Below are 19,962 nucleotides of genomic sequence, written 5' to 3'. Positions count from 1 at the left end.
CAAAATGTTGGAGTGTTGTTCCACGAGTGTTGGAAACAAACTGCTCCCTTGTCCTCATCAGCTCTGGATGTGTCAGAAACTCAGAGGTTTGGATCAGGGAAAAACTTTGCTGGGCTGGATGAGGAGTGTGAAGCACTCAGAAAGCTGCATATCCCTGCTCTGGAGTTAGGGAAGTTGGTAGTTTCCCTGTACAGGTTTTACTCAGTGAGCAAACTTGCTTCAAATGGAATAAAGAGAAGTTGGAGATGTGAAATAGTGGCTGCTGGGAGAGGGGGAGGAATGAGTGGAGGATCCTGTGAGTTCTTGTGCCAGCCTGGATCAGTTGCCTTAAATTCAGAGCTTGCCCGAGTACAATTAATAGTCATTTTATTTAGGTCACCCTGGTTTTGTTGCTTTAAATGTATGCCTCCATTAAAGTGGAAGAAAATCAAATACATTTATCTCTGTGGAGCCTTTTGTGAACTGGTTGGGCATATTTTAAATAACCCTGGGAACTGTTAGGATTATTAAAGCCTTTGGCTCCTCCAGGGTTTTTTTTTTTTTCCTCCTTTTCTCCCCTATTCCTCCTTCCAGGCAGTGATTAAAGAAGTGGCATAGCTCTTCCTTTTCTCAGAGCCCCAAGTGGGTTGGGGGAAAAAAAGTTAAATAAACTAAAGGCCATTAGTTAGGCTTTATATAAGAAACTTGTTCTAAATTGGATGTATGCTGGGACAAAGAAGTCTGTTGGGCTTAGGTGTCCATTTGTCACTGGTGTTACCTGGCAAGGCTTTTTTATTTCTTTTTATTTACCTTAAATGCCAAGACTATTTGTTCCGTGATACACTCTTTTTTGGTGACATAATTATTTCAGATTAATCAGCTCCTTTAAGCCTCCATACTGAGCCTTGCTATGTCTGAAAGCAGACACCAGGTTTTGGGTTGCCAGGAGCTTTCAGTGCTGGGTGGGAGTCAGACCTCTGCTCGGGGTCAGTATCTCAGTCCTGCACGGGGAAGCTCAGCCAGACCTTGGAGGTGGCAGTGGCATCTTCCAGTCCTGCTTCTACCCTGGAGAAAACATCCTTCTCTTCTGTAAGCAAGGTGCTAGTTGCCTGTTTTGAGCTGAGACCTGCAGAACCTGCTGTCCAGGCATCTTCACAGCACCCTGTGGGTTAGAGGAGGGGGTTAACTTCTGGGCAGCCACAGCTCTTGAGTCTTCTTGAGTTTCATCCATGGGTTGTGTGGGTTTTTTTCTCCTTCTCCTGAAACAGGGATCAACTTGCTTACTACAGGGTTTACTGCCAGTTACCTTGACTGTGTCCCTTATTTCTCCTTGATGAAAACTTGAACAAGCTGCTTGTGTGTGATTCAGAGAGACCCGTGAGAAAGGGGCTGTGTGTGAGGCAGTGTGGGCTCCTCATTCTATTCAGCCCTTTGTATATTCAGATTCTTGTAGTTTCAGTTCTTGCTGTTCTGCCAGATTTCCATACCATTGATGGGCTTTCTGAATTAATAAGTTTCTTTCTCCCCCTCCCTCCCATACTCTCGCCACCTTTTTGCAACTGGTGAAAAGTTTTTTTCCAAGCACTGCCCTCTCCATATTGATTTTCCTCCCTGGCTTGTCTCCCCAGCTCTCAGATGTTTTATTTTGCAAAGCGTTAATAGAATTTTCCTTTTGCTGTTGCACTTTATCTATTCAGGAGGTTTCAAGAAGTCTCATTGTGTCACCAGACTATGGAGGAAAGAGGCTATTCTTCTGCTACAATGCCTGCCCTAAAAAATAACTCGGGGTGGGGTAAACTCCAAAAGGGCAGAGACGGAGATAAAATGTTCTGACCTTAGGAAACAGAAAAGATAACCAATTAGACGTTGTTGAAAGGGCACCAGCTGGTGTAAAGAACACCCCACTGATTATTTTTTCTTAAAGGCATGCTTGGTCCACATCTGGCACTCAGCCCCTCGCAGGTTTTCAGGTCTGACCTGTTGGGAGGTGGCTGCGTGCCCGGTTCTGATCCCAGAAGTAGGAACTGGTGCTGGGGGGGGATGAGGGGCTGTCTGCAGGGGATCTGCACTCCTCAGGGTCCCAGTCAGCCCCGTGGAAATCTCCTGGATTAGCCCTTGCAGGCTGCTTAATACGGATTTATTTGCATAAAAAAAGACCTCAGCCTAGATGATGGTTCCAGCCTAGTGGGGCCTTAGCTCCCAGGGCACAAAGTGTGGTTACCCAGAGGATGGGTCTCATGGCTGAGGCACAGGGACACCTTGTGCAGGTGGGCAGAGGTGACCCAAACTGCAGATCCCCCCCACCCTGTGTGAGCAGGAACTGGACCCAGAGCCCTCCATGCCCACTGGTGCCTGGTCTCATGCTAGGATCTGTCTCTGTCCTGGGGGTGCTTGGAGGAGCAGGATGGGGCTGCACAGGAGGTTCAGACCCGTGGTGTTGCACCCTGACCTGCTGGCAGGCTTCAGGCTGAGCCCTGGCTGTGCTGAAGCAATGTCAGAGTCAGGTTGTGCCTCAGCTGCTTCCTCTCCTCATCCTCTCAGCAGTACCTGCACCTTCTGTAAGTCCCCAGTAGGAAGAAGAGGTGTTTTGAGCCTGCTCAGGGGACAGAGGGACCCCCCAGGTCAGTGGGGTCTGTGCTGCCACACACCTGGGCCCCATCTGGGCTCTGGTGGGGATCCAGGACAAAGAGGCTGTGCTGGAATGGGTGCTTGTTAAAGGTCCTGCAGCAGTGATGGGCGAGGGGCAGGAGGGGGGAGCAGGAATCCGCGGTGCTGCGGGGAACGGCACTCGGTGCAATCTGTAATTTTGGTTCCAGGGAGGCCAAGACCTCTGAGAATGAAAAATAAAGATTGCTTGTGCAGATGTAACCCTGGAGCAGAGATAAGCGGTGGTGGAGGGGTGAAGGGGAGCTCTGTCCTTATCTGCCTCCTGATAGGACTCATCCGTGTGAGTTTTCTTCCTTTGGGTAAAGGCAGACAGCAGGACAAATGGCTCTCTGCCTAATGTGGTTTGGATTTTTCAGTGCATCAGCATCTTTAGGTCTCATTCAAGATAGGTATCAAGGAGGCATGCTGTTCTCCTCCATCTCAGCCCATTGCTTGCACACTTTGCAAACCACTTGGGACTGACAAAGTTGAGAACAAGTTAACTTGAGACAGGTTTTTAGATGAGTTTAGGCACAGTGTCAGGTTGTGCTGCACTGTATTTTTATTATATCCTGGAACATACTTCAGTCCAGTGGTTAAGAAAGGTTCAAGCTGTGTATTTCCCACCTTCCCAAAACGTGTCTCTGCCCAGCCAGGGCAGGAATAATTCTGCACAGAGGTGGTCTGGGTGAGTGCTCCCCTGCGGAGGAGAGCTACAGGCAGGCTTTACCCCGGAGCTGTGAATTTTATCCAGGAAGAAGCTTCCAAACCTGCTGTAATTCCAGGGTAATTTCAGGCAGAAGCTGGCACAGGAAGCAGCTGTGGTCCCACCTTCCCCCGAGGTGTTTCCTCCCTGCCTTGGGCAGCAGCACAAGGGTTGGTTTGGTTGTGGTGGGAAACTGATCAGGCTTAAAACTAACCTGGAGGAGAAAATGGGGTTTGCTTTGTCCTGGTGCCGTTCCTCAGCTTCATCTGCTGTGTGAATGTGTTGGCAGAGAGGGAGAAGCCAGCACAGAGCAGGCAGGGGTGGTTGGTGGAAGGTAAGAGAACCCTTTGGGGGTACGGTGAGGAGAGCATTGTAACTGCACTGTAAATCACTTTCCTAAAATTAAGTATTTGTACAAAGCCAGAGGTACGTAGAAGTATCTTAAAAATTACTGAGGGGGGCAGGGAGAGGGAGCCCAGACAAACCAAAAAACCCACCCCTCAGAGACAACCAGTGGAATTCTTTAAAGAATAAAACCTTTTCTTTAGAGATCTCCTCCCTTCCCCCAGTGTCTTCTGTAATTTAGTGGTGATACAGGTTTTCATCAGCCTCAGGTTTCAAACAAGGAATAACAAGTCTGCAATTTCTTTTCAGAGAGATTGCCCCAGATGTTTCCTGCAGCACATGGGGCTGACCTGCCCCAGCTCCCCCAGCCTCACAGCAACAGTTTAAATCCTGGTAATGCTGGAACATAAACCCCAGCACAACATCCTTCTGAAATAAGTGCAAAATTTTAGGTGTGGCTGCACAGATTAAATGGAGGTGGAATAAATCATGCAAATAGTAATGAAAGTTGAAACCAATTTGGTTGCACTTCAGTACGTTTCATCAGTCATCTCTCTTCTGAAGTGGAAATGCCAAGCCTGATGCGAATTAAACTTTCTCCCTCCTCCCTCTCCTCTCCTCTCTTTCCTCTAGCTTTTCAAAAGGCCTTTTGAAAACCTCTGAATACCTTTCTTGCCTGACCAGATTTTACCCTGCTTATACTTCTTGTAACCTCCTATTTCTCAGCCAAGAGAGTAACTCTAATTAGAGTCACGGGCTTGATTTGTGTCCACAGCTCCTTCCTTACCTTGCTACAAAAGGTAAAAAGGCTGGAGTGAGGCATGGCCTGGACCTGACAAGAGGTGGGAAAGCTCCTTAGATATTTGGTTTTTTAGGGCAACAGAACTTCTAATGTTTGCTTTTCCACTTTAGCATCAAATGGCAGCTAGAAAGCAGCAGGTTTCCAAAAGGAAGAGCTGACTCTAAGCAAAAGCTGAGAGATCTGATGCATCATCTGTACCTGAGCTGAGGCTGCTCCTGCCTTCATCCCCCCTCCCCAGTCTGTCTGTTGGGCTTTTATGAGCTGTGGTAAAGCACTCTTCTCCTCTTCTGTCTTGCAGGTAGAGGACGCCATGCTTATGTTTGACAAGACCACCAACAGGCATAGAGGTAAGAGAGAATGGGAACTCAGACACCACCTTTGGTGACAGCCTCTGCGTGGTGAGCACAGCCAAAAATCAGTGTCAGTGGTGACCCAGTGGCTAAATCCAGCACCTCTGTCCCACAGCTGCTGCAGAGGAATGGTTGTTGGGCATGTGATGGGACATGCCACATGGCTTTTCTTATTAGAGGTGACTTGCCTGGTCAATCAAATGACTTATCTTGGGGGGGAAGCACTGTCAGGCTCTGTGGCATCCCTGGAGAGGGTAAAGGAGCTGCATGTGTTGAGCATTAAACCCCTTCCCTGGGGTTTCAAGCACAGTGGAGTTTGGAAGGTGAGGACTGCTTGTCCTCCAGTGATGGTGGCTCAGAATAAGCAGGATCTCCAGAAAAGGAATTTCCCTCCACATATTTCACAAGGGAGACAAGGTTTCAACATTGCTCATACATCTCTGTGAAAATGAGCTGAGGATTACTTGCAATGCTGTGGCCATTTCTTCCAGTGGAAATAAATGGTGCTCCTCTGTCTCTTGGTGAGTGGTTATCACTGCAGCTGAGCCACAGAGCTCCAGGCAGCTTCAGCTGCTCTGTCCAGCTGGGATGGGGTGAAGGTGGTGACTGCAGGCAGGCTCCTGGACCCTCTTCTCTCCTAAGGAGATTGATTTTATGCCTCAGTCTCCTGCTCTAACGTGGCATTATTTGGAGGCATAATTCCTCTCCTGCTAGCAGCACCCACCCGGGTCCTGGTCCTGCTCTGGAGGGATTGTTGCACCCTGGAAAATTCAGCAGCAGAGAGCAAAGGACTTGTTTGGCAAGAGAAGGTCTGCAGAGCCAGAGAAGGCTGTGAGCAGCCGGTATCCAGGGAGTTGGTAACAGGAACCAAGAGTTCAAAACTCTTAAATACTTTGGCAAGTTAAACCCCTGACCAACCTCCTTTTTTATCCAGAAACCCCTGACAACCTTCTTTTTTATCCAGGGAATTTTCCACTCTTCTCTTTGCAACCACCCTTAAACGGGCCATAAATCCCCTTCTCCATTCAGGATCCTGGTGTGTTGTTTCTTGCATTCTGTGGTGCTTTTGTGCTGGGCCCAAGGGCCCCGTGTCCCCTCTCTGCCCTGGTCTGCTGGCAGCTGACTCAGGGAGCACTGGGGGGTTCTGGTCCCAGCAAGGCACAAACTCAACAAATGTGGTCCCTGTCAATGTGCTTCAGCGAGCCCTCTGCCTGATCCTGTTTGAATTCCTTTTTTCTCCTCTTGAACTGCAGCAAGTCCCTGACCCACAGTTCTGTGTCACTGTCACCCTGCAGTCGCTGCTGTCCCTCTCTGAGCTGAGCTCCCCTGCCCAGGACACTGCAGGGACATCATAGACAGAGCAGTGGTGTGCTGGTGCTTTGCTTATTGCAGGCAAGGCTCAGGTCTGTCCCTGTGTACCTCAAGGTGATCCCTGCTCCGTCCCTGCCCTGGCACTCTGCTGCTGTAAGCACTTTGTGAGAGCACCGGGGAGCTGAGGTGTTTGTGCTCTGCTGGTGCTGAGCTCTGCTCTGACAGCTCTGCCTCAGCTTTCCTGCACTCGGAGGGGAGGCTGAGGGGCCCTGTGATCAGATGTAACCTGAGCAGCAAGCCCCAGAGGATGGTTCCTCTTCCTGAAGCATCTTTCCACTGTCATCGCTGGAGAGAAGGTCTGGAGCTGCAGAGTTGAGATCTGCAGAGGCAGGGGCACCTTAGCTGCCATGAAACCTTTTGTTTTTTCCCACAAAGGGCTTTTTCCCTACAATATGTGTTGAAGATGAGAGGCAACAAGTCTTCCTTTTATTCCCCAGGAATTCTATGAATTTGTCGGTTATTTTTTTTTTTAGTCTGTCTTTTCTGTGTATGAGCCATACTGTTGCTCTTCACATCAGCACCCTTGTGTAAACTCCTCGATGGATTTTAAAGGGGGAGGAACTGTGAGTCCAAAAGGACAGCAAGCAGACTCTTCAGTGCTGGTGGGTCTGATGCTGCCTGTAGAGGAGACCTGAGTCTGGGTCTGTCCCTCTTGCCTGTGGGGCAGGGAGCCCCCCTCCCTGCTTCTGGCATTCTCTGGCACCCAGGAGGTTCAGCTCTGTTTGTGAGGCTGTTTCCCAGGGAACAGGCTTTTACCCTTTTGCTGGATGAAGGACAATGCTGCTTGTTTGCCAGGAGTAGCCAAAATTCCTGTCAGCGGGTGAAGCCCATCTCATCCCGAGGGGCCTCGTGGCTGCAGCTGGAGCGGCTGCCAGAAAACCTGAGCTCTGGGGCTCTACCTCTGATGAAAGGGAGAAACAAGGCAGTGTAAAGAGTCACTGTCATCTTCATGCTGGAATTTATCCAGTCTTTGCTGATGCTTTTTCCTTCTTCGTCCAGGTAGCTGCCACTAATCAGGACAATAAACTGGCTCCTGGGCTGTGTGGCAGAGCGAGTGCTGCTGCGTCGATCCTTTATAAAATCACCCCAGATTTTACCAATGGTGACATTCTGATTGTGTTGGAAACATGTTTAAAATGCAGCAGTGTGCAGCAACAGTGTTAATGGCAATTCTTAAAACCACTTGTGAGTTGCAATCTGTATCTTCAGATTAGCCAAGGGAAAGAGGAATGGCAGATAAAATCCCCGTTGTGGCTTTCCATAGTTAGTCTATGCCTGGAATAATCAATGCACGCGTGGGGAAGGGAAAGTATTAAAATTCACTCCCTCCTGCTAAGGAGGCAAGATGAATTTCCTTGTGAGCAAATTGAGAATATTTGTTGACATAACTCTGGCACACGAGGTCCTCTGTGCACCTCTCCCGGCAGCCAGGAAGTTCCCGGCGTGTGGCACCAGGCGGGCAGGGGGAATGTGCAGATATAACCTGGCTGAGAGGGATTTTCAAAGCTGCTCATCACTGAACAGCTTTATTAATACCTTGGGAAGGCTTGAAAACCCCACCCAAAATAACACCGAGTGCCCTGCCTATGGAGCACATAACTTTCATGGTGTTAACAGTGTCATCAGGATCACCACGTGTGCCTCTGCTGGTATCTTTGTTGGTGTCCAGCTGTTTGGGGATGTTCTGTAAGATTCAGAGCTCTTGTATTTCCTGGCTGTCCAGTTGTGGGAATGGCAGGCTACAAAATCTGTGAGTATTTGATTGATTTTTGATTGCTTGATTTTTGGAGTATTGCAGGGAGAACAATCTGTAGCTTCACAGAGTGACAGTGGAAGGCAGATACCTGTGGGTCAGCTTAGTGAAGCTGCTGTTTCTTTCTAGAAAAAGTGTTGATCATCCTCTGCTTCTGTACCCTCTGCTGTACTTGTGTACTTCAGTACAGGGAGCTAAACCAGACGCAGAAGTTGTCCACACATTCTGGAAAATCACTTTCATCACTTTCTTCACTGCCTAAAATTTCATAGAGCTGAAAATGACTGGGTCAGTCTTTAAAGGGTTTTACTAAGTGGGAAAAGAAAATAAAAAAGGGAAAAAAAAAAAAAGGGTGGTGTTATTTTGTTACCCTTGCAGAGCACAGATAAAATCTGGAGTTCAGCATTAGTTATTGATCTCTGGGCTTGGAGGGAGCCTGGCAAGATGATGATGTCCTTCTAACTTGGTTATGGCAGGGAGCTGCAGAAAGCTGCAATTTGCTGGGGAGCACCTGGGACAGGCAGAGCAGGACAGAGTGGCCCTCCTGCCCTTGGGCTTTGCTTGTGCTGGGCCATCCCCAGCCCCGTGGTTTGCTGCATCCAGCAAAGCTGAGAAAAACTGTGGCTGCATAGGAGGAGGGAGGGAGGAAGGGTTGGATGGAAGTGTCTGAGCCAAGGGGTGCAGCAGCAGGCTCCAGAAGCTGTCTGTGGTGTGTAGCACGTCAGTCCCACGTCTTGAACTGGCAGAAAAAAAAGTAAAGATTCTGAGTGATTGAATCCCCCAAGCTGTAATTGCTGGGATTGAACATAATGCTATATGTTTTCCAAAGCCATACAGCCCCCAGAGTTATTTTCATATCAATTAACTCCCTCTCACTGTTAGGAATGGCAGGGGAGCAGGGAGGGAAGTGACAGCGTGTGATTTGGGCTGCTTTAATCTTAAACCTAAACAGAATCAAAGAAGGGCAGTCTGTCTGTGTGATGCAAACAATACTGGGTGTATTAGGGGTTAAAATGTCTCTGAAAGACAGGCAGGGAGGGTGGCAGAGCTTCAAAATCAGTTGGATTTTTGCTGGTTTTGCCAACATCCCATTTTTTTGTGTGCCCTGGGGACTGTGGTGCCCAAGGTCTGGGTTTGATCTGAACCCTCAGTCCAGGCTGAAGGATTTGTGTCCTTCACAGAACCCAGCTCCACTCAGGGGCTGCTCCCTCCTTTCCATCATGTTTGTACTGTCCCCATCCAGCAGATTTGGTGCATGAAGTAGTTGTCCAGGTGGAGGCAGTTGGCAGCATGGTTGTGTTTACTGGAAGAGACAGGAGTGATGTTAGGGAGATGCTGCCTGTGCCTTGGCAAAGGGTGATGCTTTTCTTAGGAGAAAAAATAGCCTTTTGTGTTCTGTCCAGCTGCCAAAGCCTCAGTTTGGTAGTTGACCCCTGAAGTTGTAATTGACATTTTTATAGATGAGATATAAATATAATTAAGAGTCGCTGCAATTATTTGTTTATCACCATCTCCCTCAAGTAAAGTAAGGTTACGTGCATTTAAAAACACATCCCTAGGCAGATCTGAGTAGAGTATTTAATATAGAGAGAGAAATAATTGCCTAATTTGGTCATTTTCAGCATAGCTTTTCTTGGCAGCAGCCTGGCAATAGTACTGAGTGCTTTGAGGACAGCTTGAAGGGAACCCTTCACTTGTTCATGCTGGTTTGCTTTTAGAGGGATGGGGCTAAAGACAGAGCTGTGGTTTGGGCAGGTTTGACCTGTAGGATTCTGGAAGAGCATCCACAAGCACAGCAGGTGGATTTTTTTAGAGCATAAAGTGCTTCAAGGGCTTTGAATGAAGAGTGTGACATAAGATATAAATGGAGGTGATATTATTGTTATTGCTTTCCTAGATGAGGCTGGGGTTTAATCCCTTGTCAGCTCTACCACTTCATAAATTGACTCTCCAGAGGGTGCAGTTGTTTGCAGGGAAGCACTATCCCAGCTTGGCCTCCTGCTCCCCAGCCAGTGAAATGCATCCCAAGGACCTCCTGGTGAAATCCATCCCAGGGACTTGGGCTGTGCAGCACAGAGAGAGGCTTTAACCCTTGGAGCTTAGAGATGCTGGGTATTTATCTCCTGCTGAAGGCACAGAGGATCATAGGGAGGAATAGCTCCAGAGAGGGGTTTTTAGTGTGATTTTTAAGCAAGTATTTGCTTCAGCACTTCACGCGAGGGCTGTGAAGATTCATTAGTTAATATTATTTACCATTTACGGACCTATCAGTGAAAGTGGTGATGGCTGAGCAGTAATACCATCAGTCAGACCTATCTGTTTAGATTGCAGCTATGACATGTGCCAGATTAATATTTTATATGTGTATGTTTTTAATATTACATCCTCGCTTATAAATATTCATGTTATAAAACACACTAAAGGCTGCAGAGCTGAGAAGCAATACCCACACCTCAGCTTCGTGCTATGAGCACCCTCCATCCCAGTGGATCAAGGTAGGGGCTGGGATGGCTGCGCAGGGAAGGGACTTGTTGTTTTGGGGCCAAGTTGCCACATCCCACCAGTTTCCCCTTTGGCATCGATTTCTCCCCCTAGCCTGTGGGGTGGGGACCGTGAGCATCATCTCCTGGGCAGGGTGACAGCCACTGCTCGACAGGCTTGGTGCTGCTCCCTGCCTTGCTGTTAACAGACACAAAACAAAAAGGAAAAGCTGCCAATTCTTGGATCCATCTCCCTTGTCTTTTAATTTCCTGGCCGGTGCCTATTGCTGCTGCATCAGGGCACCTTACATGAAGTGTAAAAATGGAGGCGGTGTGAGCCCCGCATCCCTGTAGGCTCCGTTTCAGAATAGCAAATAAGGCTCCTGGCCACGCTTTTCAAGGAGATTATTGAATGTCTCGGGTGGTTACAGTCATTCTGCCCTAGCCTCACGCTGGATAACGCCACCTGAGGCTTGGAATAATTGCCCAGCTATGTACTGTCTGTCATACCTTATTGCTTAATTTTATACCAGTAATGAAAATTGCATCCAGAGGAGGAGAAGGAGCGAACAGCTGCGCTGGCCGGGACGCGCCAAAGGAATAGATGTGTGCAAGGGCTTGCTCTAAAGAAGGGGAGAGGCTCTGCTTGCCAGCAGCACTCGGGAGATGCCTTGACATTTTTATTTTCTTGTTTAACAAACAAATGCAAGAATAATAAGGAAAAAAAGAATCCTGCCAGGCTCCAGTAAAGGTTGCAAACACAGCCCGGCAATTAGTTTGAAAGTCTCCTGTTAGACAAGCAGACTTTCAGGGAAATAGCACCTTAAAAGTATATTGCAAAAGACACTGACTCTGTAAACCCCATTTGTATCTTGTCATCATAGCTGGCATGGGTAAACAAATTATTTAATTCCTTCTCCCCAGAGGGAGAGCCCTGCACAGCCAGACATTCTTGACCTTCTTAATTTTTCCAGCCTCCCTTTTATTGCCCTGAATGCAGGCAGTAAAAGTAGAGAAGTGTTTGGTCTGGGCACCCTCCCTGCCCCAGGGAGGGTTCAGGTGTCCCTGGCAGCTCTGCAGGGTGGGTGTCAGGCAAAGTCCTGCTCTGCTGCAATATATGGTGGGTTTGCAGATCCCTGGAGGCTGGTATCCAGGTTCCTCAGATGGGAAACCAGAGAGGCAGAAAGCTGGGAATTGGAGGTGTCAGTCTCACAGAAGGTATCTGTGTGGTGTTGTGGGCTGGACCATGAGCTGAACTCTAGGAATTTCCTACCCAGAGAGCCATGGTTAACAGTCACTGGCTTAAAAAGAAAAATCTTTCCATGCATTAGTACTGAGCAGCATCAGTCACTCGGTACACTCAGGCTGCAGTCATATTGGAAAGTGCAGAGCAACTTGGTGGAGCCTTTGTCATCTCAGAAAGTTCTTCAGGAAATGCAAAGCAAAAGTTGTGCAAATAGTCATAGAACTTTCTGAAAATTATAATGGTTGTGTTACACTTGCAGCCAGTTGGGCTGTGGGAGCTCTGCCAGGGGAGTGCTGGTGCTGGAGCAGGCAGCGTCATCTTCCCGGCTGCAGCTGCCTCCAGAGGACAGTGAGGTCATTTTAATACGACTTCAGTTTGCCATCTTTATTGTCACTGCTGAGCAGCCGGTTTGAGTGACAGATAAATTAGCAAAAATCCTGATGATCTGTGAATGGAAAGACACCCTAAATGCCATTAATAAGTTCTTGCTTATGAATCTACTCAGCTGATGAAACCCGAACCCTTTTGCTTCCCAGAGCACAGGAGCAGAGTGATTAGCAGGTACTGCTCCTGGTCTTGTGGGACTCTTTGAAAATGTTAATTGAGGAAAGGCCAGAAACAGGAGGAGAACAAAATGCAACATTTACATAGACCAGCAGCCTTAATACAATGAGCAGAATTAAAATCAGCGTGGTGACCTTGAGAAAACAGGCAGCTACTCACAGCATGCCCATGCCCAAGGATGCAAGATGAAAATCCTGAGGCACGCAGCACGGCTTTCACTCCCTGGAGGGTTGTCTCTGTTCCCAGGGGATAGCTGGAAGCAGACTGGGGCACTCCAATCTGCATTCTGGGATGTTTTAAAATTTTATTATTATTATTATTGTGCTTGATATCTGCTGGTTTTCATCAGGCTTTTCAAGTGCTTTCAGGGAAGAAGAGGGGGATGTTCCCAGCAGCCCAGAGAGGCTGCAAGGTGTGAGCAGAGCTCTGTGGTGTCCCAGCAGAGGGGTTGGTGTGCTGCTCCACATCCACCATCCCATCCCACCTCATCTGGGTGGCCATGAAGCTGGCATCAGGGCACCTCCATCCCCGGGACCCGGGTGCCCTGCAGGAGGGATGGTCTGGCAGGGCTGGGTGGGAAGGGGCAGCCCTGGGATCGGGCAGGGATTGTCCCTGGGGAGGCTGCTCAGGGCTTCACAGATGGAGATGTTGTTGTTTGCAGAGAATCTGCACCGGGTTGCATCCCTGCCCTCTTACCTGCACTGGAAAGGAGTTGTCCCAAAAGATTAAGCTTTGACTGAAGATTTCTTTAATTAGGTTGATTAATATGTCCTGGCAAGGACTGATTTTGCTTATTCTGTATATTTTTTGTATATGTAAGCTGAAGTAAACATCTGGCAATTTTTTCGCCGGGTCCACTAGAAGCAGCAAGTTGAAAAACTGCTTGTTTCAAAAAGCTGCACGTCGGCGGATTTGGGTTGTAGGGTTTTTCTTTTTAATTTATCGAGTGTTTTCTGGACCAAAAAGAGTGCCTTCTGCAAGTGTAATAATTCCCACATTGTTCACCATGTCCTGGCTTTGTCCTGGCGGGGCAGGAGCTCTAAGTGCTGGTTCTGTCCCCAGATCTGGGCTGGGAAGCAGCAAGGAGGGGGTGGCAGAGGGAGGTGGTCTGGGGACCTGCGGCTGCTGGGGACAGAGTGGCCACGGAGGGAGCAGCTGCAGGGCTGAAATTAGTCATTCTATGGAGAAATGGATTTGATAAATAATAAAACAGTGGTATTAACAACAGATGCTTTCCAGGGCAGATGACTTCGATAAAAGCACCCAACAGCTGTGGGTAAGGGTATGAAAAATCCGTATCTATATTTATAGATCAATCTATATGAAAAGGCTTATAAATAAGCAGGTGTTTGTGTATAGATGTGTGTGTACATGCTCAATGCTGGCATTTTATTTCTCTTTTAAAATGACAGTGAAAGTGTCACTGCTACCGTTCTTCCCAAGCTTTGAGACTTGCCAAGCAAACCTGAAACCTGATCAGTGTCTCCCGAACCCGCCTCGCCACGGCGCTGGCTCCATTTGTTTTTATATTCCTACCTTTTCCTTTTGATGGCTGTTTTGATTTGTAAAATACTATGCCTTAGACAATGTTTCCTTTATGATGGCTTAGCACACTCGCCTTATCTCTCACCTTAAATCTGTGATAAAAGCGTTTTAAAAATGAAATTGCTACCTGACACCATCACCCGCCCCTGGCTGCCTGCCAGCCCAGCCAAGGAGGGAAGAGCTTGGGAGCAGCTCCAGAGCCTGGACTGGGATCCTCTCCTGGTGATGCCAACGCTCCCTCTCTCTGCCCCCTGCTAAATGGGTAACCAGCCCCTGGGGAGGGACAGGAGGGTGTTGGGGCACTGGGGGGGTTTGGTTTCCCCTCGGGGCTGTTGGAGTCAGGGGGACCGTGGTGTGTTCAGAGTCACTGGAGAGCTCCTGGACAGGTGCTGGGTGTGATTTATCAGGGGGAGGCATCAACAGCAGGCATATCAGTAAATAGAACTGTCTGACATGGCAGGTCATTTTTATTTTAACATAGTAGATTTAATGAACTCTTGTCTTTATAATTCATGGTGCTTGCCGAACGCATCCATTTCCCCTGGTAATGACGTTTGTTACAGACCTGTCCTTCCTTAGGGCCCTCATTACAGCTGGTGAGCTCAGCACTCCCCGAGCTGCAGTGCTGGCTGCCCAAAGTGCAAAGGGTTTTATCATCAGTTGTTGTGTTTTACACTGAATCCTGTTAGTCATAAACGTAGCCCCAAACTTCCCTGAGCAGTTGATCCGTTATTATGATTATTATTACTATTATTAATATTACTAATCTCCCGAAAGGTCACTTGCAGGGGCTGTGGTGTGTCCCCAGGGCTGGCTGAAGGGCTGGGACTGCTCTGTGTTGGAGTGTGCTCAGGTCAGAGCTGATAGCAGCCCCCAAATCTGCTGTCAAGTGGTTTAATAGCATTTGTGTCCAGCCTAACCCAATCTATCTCACCTCGCAGAGAAGAAGGGGGAAAAAGAAAAAAAAAAAAAAAAAAAAGAATAATCCTGCATCAAAATTACTGCTTTTGGAACTGTCTTGTCTCTTTTGAGTAGGAACTGGAGACAGCTAGACAAGCTTCAATGAAAGCGAATAAAGAAACATTACTTTCTGAACACAATCTTCTGTTAGCAGTCACTTTTCAACAGACATTCAATCAAAATGCTAATAGCCAAGGCAACAAGGGAGTGAGGTTATTGTAATACTAATTGATAGGCTGCAGGGATGGCTTTTGATAAGTGCTGTTGAAGATGTATTTTTGAAATATGATTCTCTTTAATTACAATGATACTAATAAAAATGAACAAATGATTTAATGATAGTTTTCTAGGTAATGGCTTGAAGATTTTTGTTCAAGTTATTCTGTAGGTTGTTTGTGTTTTGTTTTGGGTTTTTTTACCCAGAAATTATAAAACTCATCTTAAAAATAAAGCCATAGTGGAAGTTAGTGACTTGATCCAGACTGGTGCAGCTACTTTGCATCAAAATTAATACTATTGAGTCTGAAGCTCCTGAATAAGAAATCCAGTCATTTATTTATACAATAGACTGCTGAAAGCCCATGGTGGAAGGCATGTTGCATGCAGGAATGCATTTAACATCTAATGCTTATAATAACCAGGATCAATTATGCCAGCCAGGGTTTTAAAATACATTTGGAGGGGGGGGAGGAAGGGGCTGAGGGGCATTCACTGGGATTTTCAAGCACATCCTTGGGGTATCAGGTTTGATCATATTAATGGGATTTATTGACATTCAGGGACGGGAAGCTCCAAACTAAGACTGATTTTCTGTGTCCCCCAGTGGAAGGGAGAACTGTGCCAGTGTTCCCCTGGGGACTGTGCCCCCCGAGCCTCTCCTGCTCCCCGTGGGTGCTGTGGGCACCCTGCCCCCTCACAAATGGGAGCACAAAGGGAAAGGGCAGATCTGCTGCTATTTGGCAGGCTCTGCTCCAGCTAATTTTTGATGAATTAATTGATAAGCAAACAAAGAAGGTTGGGTGTTTTGAGGGGATGGGGGCTCTTTCTGGGGCTGGGAAGGATGCTCTCTCCTGCCTTTCAATTTCTCAAGCTCTCTCTCAAAGATCTGCCAGAGAAGAAAGGGTAATTAATAGGCTTGAAGTCATTTCCGATGTGTCAGTATTTCTGCCTTGCTTCCAAGTGATAATGTTCCCTGGCTCCAGGCCTCCGGGGAACCTTCCATCTTATTAACTTGTCTGGGAGAAACAGGGAGTGGGGACAGCTTGGGCCAGTGGGTGACATGAAATCAGGATTTGTGCTATCAAGAGCTGTAAACACGGGGGCTGGTGAAGTAAAAAGTGGAAAGAATTAAAAAGGAAGAAAAATAGATGAAGAAAGGCGAGTGGGTGTGAGGGGGGGTACGCTGTATCTGGGCAGTCTGTACCCCACCCCTGGAGCTGCTGTTGAGCTGTGTCACCCACAGCCAGCTTTAGCAGGGCTGGCCAGGGCCCTGTGCTTGCCCACTTGCCTTTCACTCCAGCAAAAGCTGCAGAACACCCTGGGAAAGAGGGAGGGAGAGAGAGGAGCGAGCGTTATCCCTGCACCGTCAGGATGGAAGGAGCAGGAGATGTCTGGAGCGGGGCTGCTGGAGGGCTCTGACCCCCTGACAGATGCTGCCTTACGTAAGGGCTGTGCTGGAGCTGCATGTTTGACCTTCTTTGCTTTCCTTGTTCTGTTTTTAAATTCTCCTTCATAGCAAGAGTGCACGAGCAGTTTCATTAGCTGTTAGGGGGAAAAAAGGCAGCGGAGGCAGCGCGGGTGTCCGCAGCGGACACGCTGTTCTCGGAGATTGTTCCCTGCTTTAGAGTAGCAAACCTTGGTGTTTTGGGTCACTGGGAAGGAACAGGATGTCTTTCACATATTGACAGGACTTTTTTTTCTTCTCTCTTCTTTTCTGGTCTCACCCCTGTTTGTCAAGATCACTTTTCATTTTCCAGAGAAATGATTATGACTAAACATCTCTGACAACCTTTTTGCAAAGTGTGAGAAGGCTACAATGAAAAAAAAAAAAAAAAAAAAAAGGAGCCACCTCAAAGCTCTTCAGTGATTAAGCTACTTAACGGGCAAGTTTTTCCTCTTTCCTACTGCAGACTGTATTTCTGCACAATGGAGTTCTCCTTGCAAACACTTACTTGGGAGGCACTAGTAAAATCTAATTAAAATTTGTTTTAATATTCTGTGAAAATTAGAACTGAATCCTTGCTGTTAGAAAGAATGACCGTGCATGTATTAATCCTGTGTTTTGTTGTTGTTGTTAGCTTGTTCAAATATTAACAGTGCCTGCATGCTCAAAATTATAGTTTGTGTCCATTAACAGAGCTTAATTCTGGAATTAAATTATGAATGATACATAGGATAGGTGGAAGCTGGTTGCTGGATTTTTATTTTTTTTTTTTAAATGCTAATGTTACTTCCTGGAGGTAAATAAGGGGAGGGAATGCTGTGCAATATTATCACTGTGAAATTAAAATAGAGTCTCATTATTTGAGGATGGAATTTAGTGGCTGAAGGTTTATGCGTTGTCTGAAGCTTCATCCTGAATTCTCCCAGCTAATTGCCTGCTGATTAGTTGAGAGACAGGCATTGCTAATGTTGGCCTTGAGCAGTGAATTAGCTCCTGTTTAAAGCCTCAGGTTTGCAGTGGGCACGGGATGTTGTTGGAACAAGAGGAAGTGGTTGCCCCTGACCCCCATGGCTGGGTCAGGAATCTGGAGAGGATGTCAGGGAGGGGATGGAAAAAATCCACAGAACTTAAAGCTACACTTTATTGAAAAAAACAAACCAAAAAACCCCAAACTTTTTTATCTTGGGCTGAAGATGGAAAGATTATCGAAATGCTAGAAAACCTCCAAATATCTGATTGTTTTCCCCTCCTCCCAGTTGTCTTTGAGGTTGATTTGAACCATGTTGAAAATATCTCTGCTGCTGATCTAGTGAAAGTTTCCACTCGAGGCTGGCAGACAGGCTGCCTTTGTGTGGCTCTGGCTTGTGGGCAGAAGATAATTTTTAAAAGCACCCTGTTTATCTGGAGAGAGCAGGGTGGTGAGTGAGGCAGGAGCCCCAGGCCAGCCGTGGTGATGGAGCCAAAACTTTCTTTGCATGAGGAGCAAAGATGGGAGAATCTGCCCCAAAACGTGTTAGCAGAGCCCCTGGGAGCAGGCGTGGGCTTGGCAGAGTCCTCAGCCAGTGTTGAAGGAACTTTTTTTGGGCAGTGAGAGCCATTCTGTAATGGGTGGAAGCGTTAGGTCTTTAAAGCCCTCTGTTGAATGTCTCGTATCACCAGAGCTTCATATTCCTGGTGATAACAATCAGCAGTCTCTTATCTGTGGTTTTTCGCTTGTATGTTTCGTACAAGCTGATAAACTTTGAGCTGATGAGAATCAAGCATTCCTCGTTGTGAATGCCTTGATCCAGGCTGGAAGAACAGTCTGGAGGTTGGGATTGGAGGAGCCCAGGAGCCACAGCTCCAGATGATGCTCAGCACCTCTGGTCCAGGGCCTCCCCTGAGTGGTGGTGGTGGGCTCTGGGTGTTTCAGTGGCCCTGGCAGGGGCTCCCCAGCCAGGTAGCTGGTGTGGCCAACAGAAATAAATAACAGTGAGGTTGGTGTTGCAGAAGATGGATGCTTCACTTCACTTGGCATTTTAATCTCTTCCAGCACTGGGTTGGAATAAGCACTTCTCTGGTGCATGGTGATTTATTTTGTTAAAAACCAAGGCATTATTCATAATTACAGAGTTTTATGAGAGTATACATAGCGTGTTCTTCCCCTGGTAGGCTGTGGGAGCTGGCATAATATTTAAACAGAAGCCCTGGGGACAGGCCACTCTGGGCAGGGGCTGGGACAGGGGCTGGCTCAGCCAATTGAGTGAGCTGCTGATGCCCTGAGTCCAGCACAGCCACCCCACAGATCCCCCGCTGCCAGGGAGGGCCAGCAGTTCACAGTGACATGGAGAATGTCACACTTTTAATACAGTTAATGATGCCCAGCTATAAATAGTCTGTTCTCACTGCCTGCAGGAAAGGTTTTGTGCAGGGGGTTGCTGGGTTTGCTGCTTTTCCCCTCTGTGTTTGCAGTGGGTCCCGTCACCCCCATCACTTCCCAGGGTTGGGAAACGAGGGTCCTGCAGAGCAGGAGTTTTCCCTAGGGGCTGGTGGGGGAACAAGGTGGGGATGGGCAGCAGTTCAATTCCTCAGCACCGGTGTAAGATCCCAGTGAAGTAACTCCAACAAAACCCCCTCCAGCCCTGAGCCAGCTCTGTGGCCACGTTTCCCATCACTCGGAAGTCACGGGGAGATTCTGCCCCAGCTTTGTTCTCCAGGCCTGCAGACACAATAGGGAAAGGTCAGTGCATAAACACCACTTCTCCAAAGGCAGTTTCTTTGTCTGTTCTGAAAGCAGGGAAGCAAAGGGTATTGGAACTGGAACTGCTCTGCTGGTGTGATGGTCCCGGGGTGCCTCCCCCCTGCGGGGCAGGGAGAGCCCTCACCTGCTGGAAGAGCTCAGCCTGGAGGGGTTGGGTTCTCAGGGGCTTGGATTTGCCCCACTGCAGGCAAGGATGGAGTCTGGTGGGGGAAATGCAGCTTGAGGTCTGGGCTGGGAGCACCCAAGCTTCAGGGAACACTCCGGTGTGTATAATTAGTTCACCTTTTCTTTTGCCTCCGACTGCTTTTGTTTTATAAGCAGAAAGATTTCAGCCTTTTCCCCAATGGTTTGAACAAAGGTTGAGCGTGTGGGGAAATCCATAAAACAATGTCACCAAAAATGTGAGGAGGAGAAGAAAGCTTTTAATAAAGCCCTGCTGGGCCTGTGCACCTGGGAGCAGGGCTTGGAGGAATCCAAACAGGAGGCAGGCTGCTGGAGAAGGTCACCTCTGAAGGTGGCAGATGAGAAAGCAGCATGGCCCTGTTCTTCTGGGGGAGCTGTGGCAGAAAGCTGTCAGTCCACAGGTGGTGGCTTGGCCCATCCTCTGGCTTGTGATTCCTTGGGACCCCAGGGCTGAGCAGCTGTCCTGAGGATGGAGCAGCAAACTTCAAGGGAACCATCCCCAGCAGGGAGTGACTGCATCTGCCCCCCGGGGGCTGTCTGGGGGGTTAGAAATGGCATTAAGGCTCCCAGAGATGATAAAATCATGGCTGTTCGAGGTGTGCTGCTCAGCAAAGGATGTAGCTCTCTCT

The 19,962-nt window shown here is 48.0% G+C and overlaps 1 protein-coding gene across 19 annotated transcripts in view; it reads left to right on the top strand.

Moving 5' to 3' along the window:
- MSI2 (musashi RNA binding protein 2) overlaps positions 1-19,962 on the top strand; it is a 195,560-nt gene that overhangs the window by 117,993 nt on the left and 57,605 nt on the right. For all 19 annotated transcript variants that reach the window (XM_030462366.1, XM_030462365.1, XM_030462362.1 and 16 more), the window contains exon 7: positions 4,777-4,825. In XM_030462366.1, coding sequence (XP_030318226.1) covers positions 4,777-4,825 — 49 coding nt within the window. The remainder of the gene's footprint in view (positions 1-4,776; positions 4,826-19,962) is intronic.

The sequence above is a fragment of the Calypte anna genome, chromosome 19, assembly GCF_003957555.1.
Source record: "Calypte anna isolate BGI_N300 chromosome 19, bCalAnn1_v1.p, whole genome shotgun sequence".
NCBI lineage: Eukaryota > Metazoa > Chordata > Aves > Apodiformes > Trochilidae > Calypte > Calypte anna.
Note: the sequence above shows the minus strand (reverse complement) of the source record. Positions and strands in the feature narration are given on the sequence as shown.